The 17546-nt window shown below is 48.1% G+C and overlaps 1 protein-coding gene across 3 annotated transcripts in view; it reads right to left on the bottom strand.

Annotated features, from left to right (window-relative positions):
• Positions 1 to 5384: 5384 nt before the first annotated feature.
• The window catches only part of LOC123758033 (uncharacterized), a 189709-nt gene continuing 177547 nt past the window's right edge, over positions 5385 to 17546 (bottom strand). For all 3 annotated transcript variants that reach the window (XM_069338968.1, XM_045742207.2, XM_069338969.1), the window contains 3 exons: positions 7981 to 8194; positions 5837 to 6019; positions 5385 to 5663 (listed from right to left, as the gene is read on the bottom strand). In XM_069338968.1, the coding sequence (XP_069195069.1) occupies positions 5458 to 5663; positions 5837 to 6019; positions 7981 to 8194 (603 nt within the window). In that variant the 3' untranslated portion in view covers positions 5385 to 5457. The remainder of the gene's footprint in view (positions 5664 to 5836; positions 6020 to 7980; positions 8195 to 17546) is intronic.

The raw sequence follows: 17546 nt of genomic DNA on the forward strand, positions 1-17546 counted from the left end.
TCATCGACATAGAGAGCGGAGAAGACACCAGAAGGAAGAGAGGAAAGAAGACCATTGAGGGCAACCAGAAAAAGAGTAGTGCTCAGAACACTACCCTGGGGCACACCTTCGTATTGCTGAAAAGGGGGAGAGAGAGCGGTACCAAGGCGCACCCGAAAGGAACGACGAGAGAGGAAGCTGCGGAGAAAGAGAGGGAGATGACCACGAAGGCCAAAAGAATGAAGTTGAGATAGGATATGATAACGCCAAGTGGTGTCGTAAGCCTTTTCTAGGTCAAAAAGGACGGCAACAACGGAGGTCTTCGCAGCAAAAGCAGTACGTATATAGACCTCCAAGTTCACCAGGACATCTGTCGTGCTGCGGCACTTGCGGAAACCAAATTGAGAAGGGGAGAGGAGGTGATGGTGTTCCAGGAACCACATCAGACGAACGTTAACCATACGTTCAAAGAGTTTGCAGACACAACTTGTGAGAGCAATAGGGCGAAAGTCCTTAGGGGAAGTACCCAGAGACCCTGGTTTGCGAACAGGGAGGACAACGGCATCGAGCCAGTCCTCAGGGACTGACGACGACTCCCAGATCCGATTATACAGACTCAGTAAATACTGAGACGTGCTCGGAGGGAGATGGCGAAGCATCTCATAATGAATACCATCGGAGCCCGCCGCCGTAGAACCGCAGAGGGCCAGGGCAGAACGAAGTTCAGAGAGAGAGAAGGGATCATTATAGGGAAGCTGAAGATGAGTGCAGAAATCTAAAGGACGAGACTCAAGGACAGGTTTACGAAGAAGGAAAGATTGGGGAAGATGAAGACCAGAGCTAACAGAAGAAAAGTGGGAACCCAGTTCGGAAGCGACCTGCAACGGGTCCGCCACAAGAGTATCATGGAGGTGAAGGACCGGTGAAACATCGGGAACGAACTTACCCGCTATCTTGCGGATACGCTTCCAGATCTGGGCCAGAGGGGTTTCGGACGTAATTGTCGAGACATAAGATGCCCAACATTCACGTTTAGCCGTACGGATGGCCCTACGGGCCACCGCACTCGCTTTCCGAAAGAAAAGAAAAGAATCGGTCGTCTGCCTACGGCGGTGCTTCTTCCAGGCTGCACGCTTACAGCGGACAGCCCGAGCACAGTCCGCATTCCACCAGGGAACGCACTTCCGTGGACCCCGAGAGGAAGAGCGAGGAATAGAGCGGAGGGCAGCGTCGAAGACAGTGTCATGAAAAAGGAGGAGAGCGCGAGAGAGGGGCAGAAGGGAGAGGTCAGAGAGAGTAGCACTGAGGGAAAACAGGGTCCAGTCCGCCTTAGCAAACTGCCACCTAGGGAAAGAGAGGGAAGGGCGAAAAGAGAAAAAGGAAACAAGGATGGGGAAATGATCACTTCCATGGAGGTCATCAAGAACCTGCCATGTGAAATCTAAGTAAAGAGAAGAAGAGCAGAGAGAAAGATCAAGACAAGAAAGGGTGCGAGTTCGAGAGTCCAAATGAGTGGGCTCACCAGAATTCAGAAGAGACAGGGAAGAAGAGAGGAGAAACGGCTCAAGGAGACGACCCCGGGTATTCGTCAGAACGTCACCCCAAAGAGAATGACGACAATTGAAGTCACCCAGCAGGAGCACAGGCTCCGGCAAGGAGTCTAGGAGGTGTTTCAAATCAGGAAGAGAGAGCGGGACACTCGGGGGGAGATAAATGGAACAAACTGTGTACCATTTCCCCACAAAGATACGAGCAGCAGAACAATGGAGAGGCGAAGGAAAAAGTAAAGGAACAAAGGGAACATCAGCCCGAATCAAGAGAGCAGAAGAATTAGAAGCCCCAGCAATGGCTGGGGGGGGGGAGAGAAAGGAATAGCCACGAAAACGACCAGGACGAGCACCAAGCATCGGCTCCTGGAGACAGACACAAAGGGGCGAAAACCGCGAAACCAGAAGTTGGAGTTCGAGGAAATTGGCGTAATAACCTCGAACGTTCCATTGAAGAATGGACAACGACGAGAAGAGAAAGGACAAAAACAGAGAACAAGGAAGAAACAAAGGCGAAAGACCAACAGAGCATGTTAAAGAATATCAGGGTCGGGATCAGGGTCAGCAAAGTCAGGGTTAGGGGGCATGGGTAAACTGAGCAAAGACGGAGGGAAGGAAACGGGAGAACAGATCAGAGGTGGGCGGGCAGGGTCCGGAGGAGGAGGAGGAGGAGGAGGAGGAGGAGGAGACAACGGAGAGGAGCAGTCAAGGACAGCAGCAGGAAGAGGGGGAGTAGAAAGAGAGGAGCGCACCCCAGCAAGAGCAGCAACCGAAAGGGAAGCAGGGGCCAAAGAAACCTCCATAGCAGGAACAGGGGGCGCAAGCACTGAAACGGGAGTGGAAGGAGCAACAGAGCCAGAAGGAGGAGCTGAGGAAGAAAGCGAAGCCTTCTTACCCGCCGGGGAAGAGGAAGGAGAGGAGCCAGGCTTACGCTTCTGACTTAAAGAGACCGGTGTCCCAGCAACTACGTACCGGGCAACGGATTCCAGTGTCTCAACAGGAGAAGCCGAACGAGAGCACACACGACGGCCGTTAGGAGAGCGATGGACATCCGCCCGCACCGACAGGCGGCGGGGAGAGCCGATAGATGGAGGAAGAGGATGGGAAGGAGGATCGGAGGGGGACGAGGAAGGAGACACAGAAGACACGACAGACCGGGTAGAAGGAAGGGGAACCCCAGACAGAGGACCAGGAGGAGGATCCTTCGGGAGAGAACCCAAAGGGACAGAGGAGGGGGCAGTGGGCGCATCAGGGTCCAAGGCCTGGAAACGGTTGTGAGTCTGAGGAAGGCGGGAAGGACGAGGAGAGGAAGAGCGCAACACGCGAGCATAAGAGATATTAGCATAAGGCGGGAGCCGGCGAACCTGGCGCCTCGCCTCAGGAAAAGATAAACGCTCCCGGTGCTTCAAGTTGAGGACGGCTGCCTCAAGCTTGTAATGGACACACGCACGGGAGAAGGTAGGATGGGCCTCACCGCAGTTGAGGCAACGAGCCTGGGGAGAAGCGCACTCCGACTTAGAGTGACCTTCGCCACCACACAAAGGACAGAGAGAGACAGTCCCGGAGCAGCGGAGGGCACCATGCCCAAACCTCCAGCACTTGTTGCAGAGCCGAGGAGAAGGAATGTACTCCTGGACAGAGCACCTGGCACCAGCAAGAATGACAGAGGGTGGAAGGGTCCTACCATCAAAGGTAATCTTCACAACCCGGAGGGGTTGACGGCGACTACCACGAGGGGGACGAGTAAACGTGTCCACCTGGAGAATAGAATGGCCCTGGGCAGCAAGGATATGTCGAATATCGTCGTGGCAGTCGCGTAGGTCCCGAACACCGGTCGCAACATGGGGCGGGAGCAAAATAGTGCCAACACTGGCATTCAACTGGACGTTCTTCGAGACCCGAACGGGGGTCTCGCCAAGGCAGGATAAGGCAGCCAAGCGGGAAGCAGCATCCTGAGAAGGAGCAGCAACGACACGCGTACCGAGACGAGTGGGGTTAAAAGTAATGGAGGCATCCACGGAATCAATGAGATGTCGATGAAGGGAGAAATCGTCAGGAGGCGCAGAATCAAGAGGGAGGAGATCAAAATATTTGGCCCACGAAGCGGGACCAAACAAGGCTTGATAGGTAGCAGAACTGGAAGGAATCGAGCGAGGGCGGCCGTGACGAGAACGGCGGTGAGAACCCCCAGAGAGAGAGGGGTTAAAAGGCGCAGTAGTAACAACTAGAGAAGGAGCCGCGCCAGGGGACGAGGTAGTCACCACTGGGGGCTTGGGGCTCGACCCAACCACAGAGGAGGGAGGGGAGCCAGGGGAAGGAGTCAGAGAGGCCAAAGGAGGAGCAAGGTCGGGGCCCAATGCAGCGGAGGCTACAGAGCCCGGTCTTCCAATACGGACCGACTCGGGGGCTTGGTCGCCCACCCCACGAGCCTGAAAAGGTAAGCCAGAAGCAGCCGAAACAGGGGTTATCATCTTGACGAAATTACGAATTCACTCACGAATGTGCCCCCACACCCACCATGGAGCCACAATTAGAGGCAGGACACCCAACAAGAAGCTATCGCCGATCTTGTCGGGGCCTCCTAGGGGTGCGTCGTGAGTATACGCCCCACAAACGCCACCTTAAGAAACCGACAGTCCGTCGAGATCGGGTTCAGTGACGAAGTGGGGATTGACAATAAAAGGTTCCCCTCGCTCTCGACGTCGGGTACTGCAGTTCTACGGGTGCAAGAGTATGCCTCCTCAAGCACCCGGGCGTCAAAGTAGAAGAAGTCCAAGGGAAGAACCAGAACGAGCAAAAGGTCGGCAGGAAACGGCAAGCAGATAGGAGAAGAGGGGGGAGAAAAACGAAACAGAAGGAAAAGGAAAAGATGCCCAGCAGAATTGGAGAGGACGGCAGCAGGAGCACAAGGCTAGAAAAGGACAGAGGACTGTCTCAAGGAGCATCACACTCCGGCAGCCGCCCACTAAGCCCCCAGACGGCGACAACGAGCTGAGCGGGGAGGGGGCCCCGTCTGAGTAGATAAAGATAAACTGTTTAACACGATTGGTACTGTGGAGACCGAGTACCCACATGAGCCACAATGACTTTTTCAGTCACTGTGGAACTTTTTTTCAGTCAGAAAGAACTTTTTCAGTGTCAGTAGCTAAAAGATGGAATGCACTAGGCCGTAATGTGGTGGAGACTCAGTTATACATACTCACTCTCACACAGTTTCAAATGTGAATATGATAGAGCCCATTAGGCTCAAGAATCTGTTCACCAATTAATTGACAGTTGAGAGGCGGGACCAAAGAGCCAGAGCTCAACCCCCGCAAGCACAACTAGGTGAGTACTTGCATGTCTATTTCATTCTATTATCAATCAAGTCTCTGAAAGGATCTGACAATTTTAGGAATATAAATCAATTGGATTTCCAAGAAATTTCTTGGCTTTTAGTATATGTTGACGCAAATTGGGTAAATGGGAAGATTAATTTTGTTGTCCTCAGCAGCTATAGTAAACTAAGTTTACCTGTTTACTATAAACCTCTCAATTAGGCTGATGGCATAAACGGGTCAATTAGTCTATAGTGACCCTTTTAGATCACTTTAGATCATAACTGTTAGGAGAGTAAATCCAGTTTATATGGATTTTTTTAGGATCTTTTCGTTCGTTCCGTTCATTTGTATTTAAATTGTTGTTAGTTTTGGGTCTGAGCTGCTTGGAAGGTCACTATGGAACCTTAGGAAAGCACGGAACTCTTTGGAAATTCAGTGCGGAAGCTTACTGGAGTATTCACAACCTTGAAAGACAGTACGAAGTATTACTGAGGCCTCTTCACCCTTGGAAGGTCAGTATAGGTGATCAAAACAAGTGTTTAGAATTTTTTTTTAGCTTTCAAATTAATAAATTTAATTCAAAGAAGGAGTTGGAGGAGACGGAACGGACCTCAGCACCTCTTCTTGGGGTACCTGAAGACCATGAGGGTGTTCATGAAGTAGGTGAGTTGGTCGACGTTTTTCCGCAGCTTCACCTCTGCGAGCTTATCCGACTCCAGTCCCTGGGCGGCCATCTCCTTCCTGACGTAGTCGTTGGAGCGGCAGTTGACGTGGGAGTGTCCCCCTTGCCCCGGCACCGCCCACGACAACACCACTCCTGTAACAGAGGTCGTAGTAGGTCAAGGAGAAGGCTCATGTACCGGAGATAAAGCAGAGCTCATGTCTGAGGAAAGAAGAGCAACACATATCGTGTTTACAGGGCAACATGTGTGGAGAAGACCCACCAGCACCTGAGCCTTGTGGCAGGTACACAACGGGAGGGCGACTCACCCACGCAGGCGTGCTTGACCAGGTTGTCCAGGAAGTTCTTCTCGCCGGACTCTGGGATGTGTTCTCCCACCTCCAGGCTCATCACCCAGTCGAAGGGACCCCCGAGGGTCGCGGGGCTGGAGAGGTCCGCTGACGCTATCCTCCCGTTGGTGAACTCATCGATGTTCGCCGCTCCATCCCATCCTACACAGGGACACGAAAGGTTTCAACACATTCCCTAGTCATTATCTAACCAGTAACTGTAGGGGGACCTGTAACTAACCTCTGTGAGGATGGACAAGCACCATCCTCACTGTCCTGTGTGGCAGTGAATATGAGCACCATCCTCACTGTCCTGTGTGGCAGTGAATATGACCACCATCCTCACTGTCCTGTGTGGCAGTGAATATGACCACCATCCTCACTGTCCTGCATTTACTATTCTTGTCTGCAGAATCGAGCTCTTAGCTCTTGGACCCCCACCTTTGTAACCAATCTATTTTAATCTATTGTATTTCCTACATATATTTATCTCACACACGCACACATCCGGAGGAAGCAGTCCGTAACAGCTGTCTAACTTCCAGATACCTATTTACCGTAAGGTGAACAGGTGCATCCGGGTGAGAGAAACTCTGCTCATTTATTTTTGCCATGGCCGGGCCCTTAGGACTACGACCCCCGAGCATTATCCACTCAGCCACGAGGACCCTGGATAGTGTGTTAGGGAGCATGAGCAGTATCTTCACTGTGTCATGTGACAGTGAATTTGAGCAGCGTCCTCATATGGTCTCACTGAAGTACTCAAGATTTGCCAACGCTAATCATGACCATTTGACCATTACGATCATTACTACACACAAATAATAATACGACCCCCACACGAAAATTAGCTTCTAACTATTCTCTCACACATAATAGATTCACATATTTCCTTGTTATATTTAATACTTTCCCTAAAATTGATGACCTGCAGTTTACCAGGATTCCCTTCGAGACACTTTTCTTAGAATCGATGATTACCTGCATCTAACGAAGAATATTTAGCGTGTGACACAAGATAGGGACTCTGATACCTGATAAAGACTTTGGCATAAGATAAATTTTTGTTTAACAAATCACTGCTTTAGAGTGAGTAGTAGGAGACGGGGAGGTGGGACCCATGGGGTGAGGCCAGGCTGGGATAATATAGGGGAGAACGAAGGAGGTCAAAAGTAAACAGAAGGACAAAAAGAAGAGGAGCGAAGCGTACTTCAATAGCGAAACGATGAAGAGATTCAAAATATTTCATGTAATGCTTTTAGAGACCAGAGGATATAGGGAAGCTCATGCGAATACCAAGCGCTTGACCGATATATTTATCGTAAGTTAAATATCGTAAGTTATTTGTCGTATATAATAATAATAATAATAATTTATTGTGTTGAGGGAGACGCAGCCAGTGTATATGCACAGGTTTATATCAAGTTCCCCCCCCCCCTACAGGTGGAATTACTGCCCCCTCCCCCCCAGAATGCAACTCCAAAAGCAAACTCCTGACTACCTATTTATCACTAGGTGAACAGAGGCATTAGACAACAGTAAACGTGCCCAACCATTTCTGTCCCGTCCGGGATTCGAACCCGGAATTCACAATTTTGAGTTGAGAACGAACTCAAAGATTTAGATTTAGGAACCCATCAGCAATAATAGACAAAGCGATTCCTTGGAGACATCTACGAAGGAAAGATATTCTAGTCCAATCCAGAGGATTGGATCTAGTCTAATCCAGAGAAGACTCTACGACTTACAGTAAGCTGTGGTTTATACGTCACATCTTGGTTTCTGTTCCCACTTCCCGTTCTCTAGTTAACCTATGCAACACTTATCTCAGCCCTTATCCACCACGAATTATAACGGACATAAGGCACTCTTCTCAAACGGGATTGATTTAAAAGAGCAAAGAATCCGAGCAGATTAATCCACATGAATAGAATATTACGGAAGTGAAAATATGGACAGATCATATTGGTGCTTCAAGAAACACAGCAGGGGAGACAAACAGAAGACAAACAAGACAGAAACTGGCCAGATCAGAGACATAGTGGAAATACAAACAGAAGAGAATATGATATAACTTGCCTGCCGATGGCTTCAAGCCTACCCAGGACACCGAGGTGACCTACCGTGCCACGACTTGATGACTTGTGGGGTACCGTGGAGTCCCGCCCGCGCCATTTGGTGCAGGTAATCTTTGTTGATATTTTCAATCTCCACCTTGTTGGGGTGGTTCAGTATGCCCTCTGACCTGCGGAGGAAGCACCTGCCGTAGTGGCCCAGGCCCGCCCCGAGGTCGGCCACGGTGGTGTTGCCGAAGAGCTGCTCCAAGCCCGCGCACAGCTGCGTTGGGGAATTACTGGACTGAAGGGGACAGTTTCATTTGTTGTTTCTTGCAGAAAGTTTTTCATAGCAAAAAAGCAAGTGATGTTATTTAGCTCCAACTTCAGCTGTATTTCAAAGACATCGGACCTATATATTTTTGGTCTAAGATTTTAATATAAAATCGCTAACGGCAGTGGTAACATTATTTACAGGAATACTGCCAATATTATAGAGGCAATTAAAAAATAACAATAATCATAACAATTCTATTATATATATATATATATATATATATATATATATATATATATATATATATATATATATATATATATATATATATCATTGGAATGTATATACAGAGCATTTTATATCAGGATAAGTAATCATGGTAATTATTGTTATTACAATTTTAGTGAAAAAAAAAATAATTTAAAATGAGTTTCATATATAAAAGTTTGTTTCCTTCAAAGTATTTCTCCTTATTCTGCTTAAATGTTCACACAACGCGCAGTGCAAGTGTTCACACAATGCACAGTGCAACAAAAATATAGAGCCTGGTGTCAACAAGAGAGAGATAATCTGGCTACTGTCAGATAGGCTCCGGTTCCCAATTCAGGAAAGTTATTGATTGTTTTCGAGCATAAACTGGCCAGTTGCATGCTTTATAACATTAATAAGTCCATATATAAATTGATAGTCGTTAGGTAGCGAGGTAACGCATCATCATTAATAAGTTCTGACACTCTTTCCAGTGACTGAACCTCTTCTATTGCTGAATCCTTCATGTATATATTTTGGTTGCATATTTGCATATACATTATACTTGTATAATACACTTGTGTTTATTAGCATTTGATTATTGGCTGCTGCAATATTTCTAGAGCTAGACTAGGCAGTGTATATTGTTCAGATCCTTGATCATGAACCGTAGTGTTTACAGTTATAAAACTGTCTTTATCAATTTATCCTTGTAAAGTATACAAGCTAATGTGTTGAAATACCCACAGGTATATATATACTGTGGTTCTGCTATCAATGACCTAGCTTAGTCTTAGGGAGCCGACGGCTGAGTGGACAGAATACTGGTCGTGTGGTCCCGGGTTCGATCCCGGGCGCCGGCGAGAAACAATTGGCAGATTTTCTTTCACCCTGATGCTCTATTACCTAGCAGTAAATAGGAAGCCGTTATTGAAGAAGCCATCTCCCAATCAATTTGTTCCTAATTGTTTGTTCATCTGTCAGAAGATGCTCACCAAGCTGATTGGGAGATGACTTCTTCAATAACGAATTGTAAAAGCACTTATAACAGAAACATAATTGAATCTGCTTTAATACAGATCACAAAAGAAAGTAATTTGAACACTAGCAGTGGTTTATATAACTTAGATCCATTTTTAATAGATCAATTAAAGGGCGATTTAAGTAGGATCATTGGAACACATTTGTCTCACTAATTCATTGTAAATATTTACTATTTTATGCTATGATTATCCATGGCCTGTGTGTGGTTGCTGCATCGGATGGGCCAATAGGCCCTTCTGCAGTGTCCACTTATTGTACCTCACCTCACTCCACCATTCTCTCCTGCCTATTTATGTCCAGTACTCGACCTGTAAAACCACTCCTTCTAAAGATGTATTAATATAAGAAAGTACATAAGGAAATTCCCGTTTAAATTTTCCTTCATGGTCTGACACTGTCACAATTTTAATCACGTGTTTATTTTCGTGATAAACATATATATATATATTAGTATATTTTAGTAGCAGTCTTTCTTGTAAACATATGTTATTAAATATGACCGAAAAAGTAAGATCAATAATTCTAACACGAATTTTCTCAATATTTCTTATGTTTCTTTTTACTGTCGATGGTAATTGAAAAATCAATTCTCCAAAATGCATTTTTCTAGTCTGACGCATCACTTGAACGCGTTTCGTAATAACTTATTACATTTTCAAAGACTTTAATTTACACACACACAACTATAACCTGCAAACACTAAACAGTGTTTTACTATGCTATCATTTAAACAGCTTTTGTCTTATCACCTCACCCAAATGCGAGTATATGTGTTACAACAGTTTTGGATGAGGTGAACAACACTTTCAACATAAGACAGAACACGGTTTAATGGGTATAGAATGGAAGTAACTGCAAAGGGCCTATTGGCCCATATTTATTGATGCTTCTATATTGGAGCGGAGTCTTGAAGTGGGTAGAATATAGTTGTGCATTAATTGGCTGTTGATTGCAGGTGTTGACTTCTTGATGTGTAGTGCCTCGCAGATGTCAAGCCACCTGCTATCGCTGTATCTATCGATGATTTCTGTGTTGTTTGTTAAGACTTCTCTGGTGATGGTCTGGTTGTGGGAAGAGATGTTCCTTAATGGAGCCCTGTTGCTTATGCATTGTTAATCGCCTGGAAAAAGATGTTGTTGTCTTGCCTATATACTGAGTTCTTTGAGGCTTACAGTCTCCAAGTGGGCATTTGAAGGCATAGACGACGTTGGTCTCATTTAAAGCGTTCTGCTTTGTGTCTGGAGAGTTTCTCATGAGTAGGTTGGCCGTTTTCTTGGTTTTATAGTAAATCGTCAATTGTATCTTCTGATCTTTGTCTGTAGGGATAACATTCCTATTAACAATATCTTTCAAGACCCTTTCCTCCGTTTTATGAGCTGTGGAAAAGAAGTTCCTGTAAAATAGTCTAATAGGGGGTACAGGTGTTAGTTGTCTCTTCAGAGGTTGCATGGCGTTTCACCTTCCTTCTTATGATGTCTTCAACGAAACCATTGGAGAAGCCGTTGTTGACTAGGACCTGCCTTACCCTACAGAGTTCATCAACTTGCTTCCATCCTGAGCTGTGGTTGAGAGCACGGTCGACATAAGCGTTAACGAAACTCCTCTTGTACCTGTCTGGGCAGTCACTGTTGGCATTGATGTACATTCCTATGTTTGTTTCCTTAGTGTAGACTGCAGTGTGGAAACCTCCGCTCCTTTCCATGACTGTTACATCTAGAAAGGGCAGCTTCCCATCCTTCTCCATCTCATAAGTGAAACGCAACACAGAATTCTGCTCAAACGCCTCCTTCAGCTCCTGCAGATGTCTGACATCCGGTACCTGTGTAAAAATGTCGTCAACATACCTTCAGTATATGGCCGGTTTCAAGTTCATGTCGACTAAGACCTTTTGTTCGATGGTTCCCATGTAGAAGTTCGCAAACAGGACACCTAGGGGAGAACCCATGGCGACCCCATCTACTTGCTTATACATGTGCCCATCCGGGCTCAAGAAGGGTGCCTCTTTAGTACAAGCTTGGAGTAGTTTCCTTAGAATGTTTTCTGGTATGTCAAGAGGAGTACAGGCCGGATCACGATACACTCTGTCCACTATCATCCCGATTGTTTCATCCACAGGTACGTTGGTAAACAGTTGATTCTACATCCAACGAGGCTCTTATCCCTGTGGCCCGTGTTCCCTGCAGTAAGTGAACAAATTCCTTTGGAGACTTCAGGCTGAAGGCGCAAGGTACATAAGGAGTGAGCAAGCCGTTGAGTTGCTTCGCCAGTCTGTACGTGGGTGTGGGTACCTGTCTGATGATTGGCCGAAGTGGGTTTCCCAATACCCGCATCAATGAGGGTATTGATGCGTTGTTGAACAGCGTTGAGAGTAACGTAAACTGTGGGTACAATTACCTGTCTGTGCGACAGTTGAGCACCTCTTGCTAATCTGTGAAATTAGCACCAGTCACAGTGAGTTCGTGCAGTGGTGAGGAATTGTCGGGAGGGCGACTAAAGCAGTGTTAACGAATTAATAAGCTGTCGGTAATTAAATAATTAGTTAACGTAAAAGGTTGACTATCTGTCATGGGTGAAGTTAATTGAGCTGTCATAATTCGTTGGACTTGTATCTGTCTGAGGACAGTGGATTAAGCACTCTTAGTTGGTTCAAGAGGATTAGCACCCGCCACTTGGCGAATTCACAGTGTTGATGTTGCTGTTTATGCAGTGTATAGAGTAACATTGTGAAGTAGAGTAACAGAACCCTAATTAATGTAATTTTGTCGTAAGACCGGAGAGACACCTGTCGACTGGGTGACAGTAGTGTCGATTATAACTCGTCTGGATTAATAGGCTGTCGGTGTGACAGTAATTACTTGGGAATTACTCACAGAATGCTTGACGTGTCAAGTGTGGTGTAATTAAGTGCTTTCGAGTTATTGTTATCATTTGAGTGTCGTTGAGACACGATTGTGTTAACGTACTTGAATTGTTGCTGACTGCTGTGGACAGTCAATTAACGTAGTTATTATTAAATTCAATTAGTGCACTTTTACAATATTTGTTTGTGTCTTGAGAGACAAGTGTTAACATAAGATTTTGATAGGGGGTTATCAGTGTTGGATCACCCACCTAGTTACTTTTGATACCTCGCTGGAAGGGCTGTGAGAGTCAACAAGATTGTGATTATAGTATTTGTGACCGTGAGGGCCGTGAGATATATTGGTTGCCATCTTATGTCGCCAGTGGGCACAACACTGTTCAGTTAGTGTCATTATTCAGCCAGCGACGATGGATAGGAGTCCGTGGTTCCACTAGGCTGTTGAATTAGCCGTTTCTATCGTGCCACTGGAAGACAGTAAAGTAACGTAAACTCTTTATTGTCGTAGTTCTAGTTTTTGTTGAATAAATTGTTGTTCATAAGAAACTGTTTTTGATCTATCCCATAATAATATTGTCCCATTTATCATGTTCTGCAAAGCCTTGCAAGCTTACGAAGTTTAAATTAGGTCTGGCCTTGAGCTTGAGTTCGATTCATAGACGAACATAGGGTCAGTTTGGATAAGATTTTGTTCCTCCTAATAAAATTTGTCATAACAAACAAAGGTGCCAGGATGCGAGGGTTCATTTCCCGCCAATGGATTGCATCATTGGAACCTTCCAGAGGCGAGGTACTCACCATTATCATGGTAACAGTTCAAGACACCGTGCATGGCGACCAATTAGTAAAAGGGGAGAGCCGACTGCTGGCAGCCGTGGAGTGAGGACGTTTACCGACCCTCCGTGGCTGTTGGGGTCGTTTGCCATTTTGGTCGCCAGGTGGTGTGGGCGTCTCTGCCCTCCCAGTTTTGTTGCCTGCCTGGCTGGCTGCGTGTTGACGTGGTGGTTCTGACATGGGGGGGCCATCTTCCTCCTCTTGTGCGTGTAAATTCCGTGGGGCTGGAGTTCACGTGTAAGGCTGGATATCCGACCATTGAGTTGGTGATGTGCGATATGCTTCGTATCCCTGTGGAGGCTATCTACGGTATTGAGCTTGTTACTGCCCACCGGGTGGTTGTCAAGTTCGTGAGGGAGGAGTAGTACCGAGACTTCCTCTGTCGTTACGAGGGGCGTACGTTGCCATTGCCAGATGCTGCCAGCTCTGTGACGATCTCGGACCGCAGTGGTGCCCTGACTTATGTCAGTGTCCACGGTGCACCCCTGGAGTTCCCTGAAGACCTCCTCCGGCGCTACTTCGGGAGGTATGGTGCAGTTGTCAGTGTGCGGGTGAACACGCTTTCCTCGGGGAGATATGCTGGGCGGCAGACGAACATCCATACCTTAAGTATGAGCCTGCGTTCGGATATCCCGTCTTCTGTCCGGCTGCTGGGTTACTACGTCCGGGTGTTTTATACCTGGCAGCCCCGAACTTGTTTTCGATGTAGCCAGCTGGGGCATCAGGCTGCCGGGTGCTCTGAGGCCCCTGCTGCTCCTGTCAACTTGTTCAGGGAGGAGGATTTCCCGCCGCTCCCTCAGGGCGTGGATTCTGGAGATGAGGAGGTGCGGGTCCCGTTCGCTGCTGCTGCTGCGCCCCCCCCCCCCCCTGCGTCGCCCGACGAGCCCCTGGTGGTTGCTGTTCCTCCTCCGGGTGATGCGGTGCCATCGGTTGGTCTGCCTGCCTCAATCACTCTTCTCCCTGTTCCCGAGGACCTTCCTGGTGCACCATGTGTAGAGGCCCCGTCTTCTCCCACGTCTTCGGCTGATACGCCTGGCCGTATGTCCGTGCCTCAAGTCCCGGATGTGCTGGGTGCTGGGGTGGATCCAGCGCTTCCTCCTGTCCCTGGCCTGGTACCCCATGTGGATGAGGATGCTGCCGTTCTGCGTCGTGCTTCGGTTCGGCGGGCCTTGTGTTGTACCTTGTGTTGCCCGTGTCTGAGTCAGCCTCCGGGTCTGACGATGTGCGGCCTGAGCCTAAGCGTTCCCGGCGTTCTTCTCAAGCATGGGCCGATACTGGCGAATTCGGCGATTGTGGATCTTCCGGCGACGGCGGGGTGGCTCCGGGTGTGTTGCATACTACGGTGGTGGCAGAGGTGCATTTGCCTGAGGATGCTGATGCCGGTGTTTCGACCTCCGCTTCAGGTATGGTGTCTGCAGCTCCTGCTTCGGGGGCGTCGCCTGCGTCGAATGGCTCCAGATCTACATGGGGGGTGGTTCCCCCTGCTGAGGTTCGTAGTGAGCGGGGTGGCCTGGTGGTGGTGTTGAGAAAAGATGCTCGCTCTGAGGGTTCTGTGACCCCTTCCTCGTTCCCCGTTTCCTCTGCAGGGGTCTTGCCGCCTCTTCCGTCTCTGGCCGTCTCTTTCGTGTCTCCTGCGGTCTCAGGGGAGGTGCTACCGTCTCGTCAACCGTCCCCTGCTCCTGTGCTTACGACGGCCAGGCAGTCTCAGCGACCCTCGTCCGCTTCTTCGGAGTCGTCTGCTTCCTCGCAGGGCATGGTTGGCGCTCCCCGGCCTCGTTATGCGACTTGTGTCAGTGACCTTAAGCGTTGGCCGTTGCCGCCTGATCTGGATGTTCCAGAGTTTATGATACCTCCTCGGCAGCGGGGAATTCGTAACCCTTCCGACCTTGAGGATTTGATTTGGGAGGCTTATAAAAAGGTAAGGTAAGGTAATTATCAAAAGAAGGCACCAAACCGGGAAGGCTATGTAGCACCATCAAAGTGCGAAATAATCAGAGGGCGCTAGATATCACCAAGAATGCCAATACGAGAACAAAAACGCATAAGGCGAACAATATCAAAAGTATCCGATTCACCTAGAATTCTACCGAGGGACAAGTGACCACGAGAGACGGTCGGAAAGCAAGACACACGCCTGTGGCCGGAAGTCAGGACATTCAACAAGGATATGCACAACTGTAAGAGAAACAACGCAATTTGGACAATAAGGAGCAGGGCGGCGCTCCATTAAGTGACCGTGGGTTAAGCGAGTATGGCCAACCCGCAGCCATGCCAAAGCAGTTTCCCACCGCCGGTTACGGTGGTAGGAGGAAGGCCACGGGGACACACTACGTTTGAGAGTACCCAGCTTATTACTAACCACAGAGGACCAACAACCCTGCCAACGGGCAAGGATGAAGGAATGAATAACAGGATAAAAGTCGGAATAAGGAATACCTTTACGGGAGATGGGACAAGAACAAATAGCTTCCTTAGCGGCAGCATCCGCACGCTCATTAAAAGAAACACCAATATGCTGGGAACCCAGCAAAACTCTACTGATTTAAATTTACTAGAAATAAGAAACAGGCAATGTTGAATCTCGATGACCACCGGATGGACAGGATTAAAGGACCCTAGAGCCATGAGGACACTACGAGAGTCAACTACAATCACAAAGGAGGAATGAGAATGAGAAAGTAAGAGACGGAGAGCATAGAGAATAGCATAAAGTTCCGCCGTAAAGACGCTAGCCTCCGAAGGGAGGCGACACATTTAAGTACGGTCAGGAAAAACAACAGAGTAACCCACACCGTCCGCAGACTTAGACCCATCGGTGAAGATGGAAATAGAGTGGGAGTGCGAAGAAAAGTGCTCAAGGAAGAGGCTTTTCAGAATTATAGGAGGGGTAAAGGCTTTAGTAATACAAGTCAAGGACGTACAAAACTTGGTTAGGGGGACTCTCCACAGAGGCAAGGAAGTAACAATATGAGGAGAAACATTAGAAATATGAACAGAAAGAGAATCCTGTAAGCGAGATAACCGGACAGAAAGTGGGAGACGTCGAAGAGGAACAGGAGCTACAGGAGGAGGAAAAGTCAAAGCACGACAGAGGCGAGAGGAAGGATGTTGTAAGGACCACGCAAGATAGCGAAGACAGTAGCGATCACGGCGGTCCTGAAGAGAGAGAAAGCCAGTGTCAACATACAAACTGAGGGCGGGAGTCGAACGAAAGGCACCAGAGCCGAGACGCAACCCAATATGGGTTGCGTCTCAGCAGGGCAACCATAATCGAGTTTAGACAGGACGAGAGAGGAGTGCCTATCCGCTCCCTAAGAAGTATGGAACAAAACCTTAAGTAGGTTAAGGGCCTTAGAGCATTCAACTCGGAGATAAGAGATATGGGGTGACCAAGACAAATGAGTGTCAAAGACTAACCCCAAGAGCTTTGCGGAATCCCTGTACACAATGGGATGACCATAAAGCGACAAAGAGGGACGAAGAACGACATACTTCCGAGTAAAAGTCATAGCACAAGTCTTAGACGCAGAGAACTTGAAGCCATGATCGGTGGCCCAAGACGACACGGCATCAATCGCAAGTTGAAGCCGCCGTTGAAGGAGAGGTGAATCGTCACCCCGACAGCAAAGGGTAAGATCATCAACATAGAGAGCAGAGAAGACGCCAGAAGGAAGAGAGGAAAGAAGACCGTTGAGGGCAACTAGAAAAATAGTAGTGCTCAGAACACTACCCTGGGGCACACCCTCATACTGCCGAAAATGGGCAGAGAGAGCAGTACCAAGCCGCACACGAAAGGAACGGCGAGAGAGGAAGCTCTGGAGGAAGAGAGGGAGGTTCCCACGAAGGCCAAAAGAATGAAGTTGAGACAGAATATGATACCGTCAGGTAGTGTCGTAAGCCCTTTCCAGATCAAAAAGGACGGCAACAACGGAGGTCTTCGCAGCAAAAGCAGTACGAATATAGACCTCCAAGTTCACCAGGACATCTGTCGTGCTGCGGCACTTGCGAAAACCAAATTGAGAAGGGGAGAGGTGGTGAAAGTGTTCTAAGAACCACATCAAACGAACGTTAACCATACGTTCAAAGAGCTTGCAGACACAACTCGTGAGGGCAATAGGGCGGAAGTCCTTGGGGGATGACCCGAGAGACCCTGGTTTCCGAACAGGCAGGACAACAGCACTGAGCCAGTTTTCAGGGACCGACGACGACTCCCAGACCTGATCGTACAGACTCAATAAATATTGAGACGTGCACGGAGGGAGATGGCGAAGCATTTCATAATGAATGCCATTGGAGCCCGTTGCCATAGAATCGCAAAGGGCTAGGGCAGACTGAAGCTCAGAGAGAGAGAGAAGGGATCATTATAGGGAA

The sequence above is a fragment of the Procambarus clarkii genome, chromosome 40, assembly GCF_040958095.1.
Source record: "Procambarus clarkii isolate CNS0578487 chromosome 40, FALCON_Pclarkii_2.0, whole genome shotgun sequence".
NCBI lineage: Eukaryota > Metazoa > Arthropoda > Malacostraca > Decapoda > Cambaridae > Procambarus > Procambarus clarkii.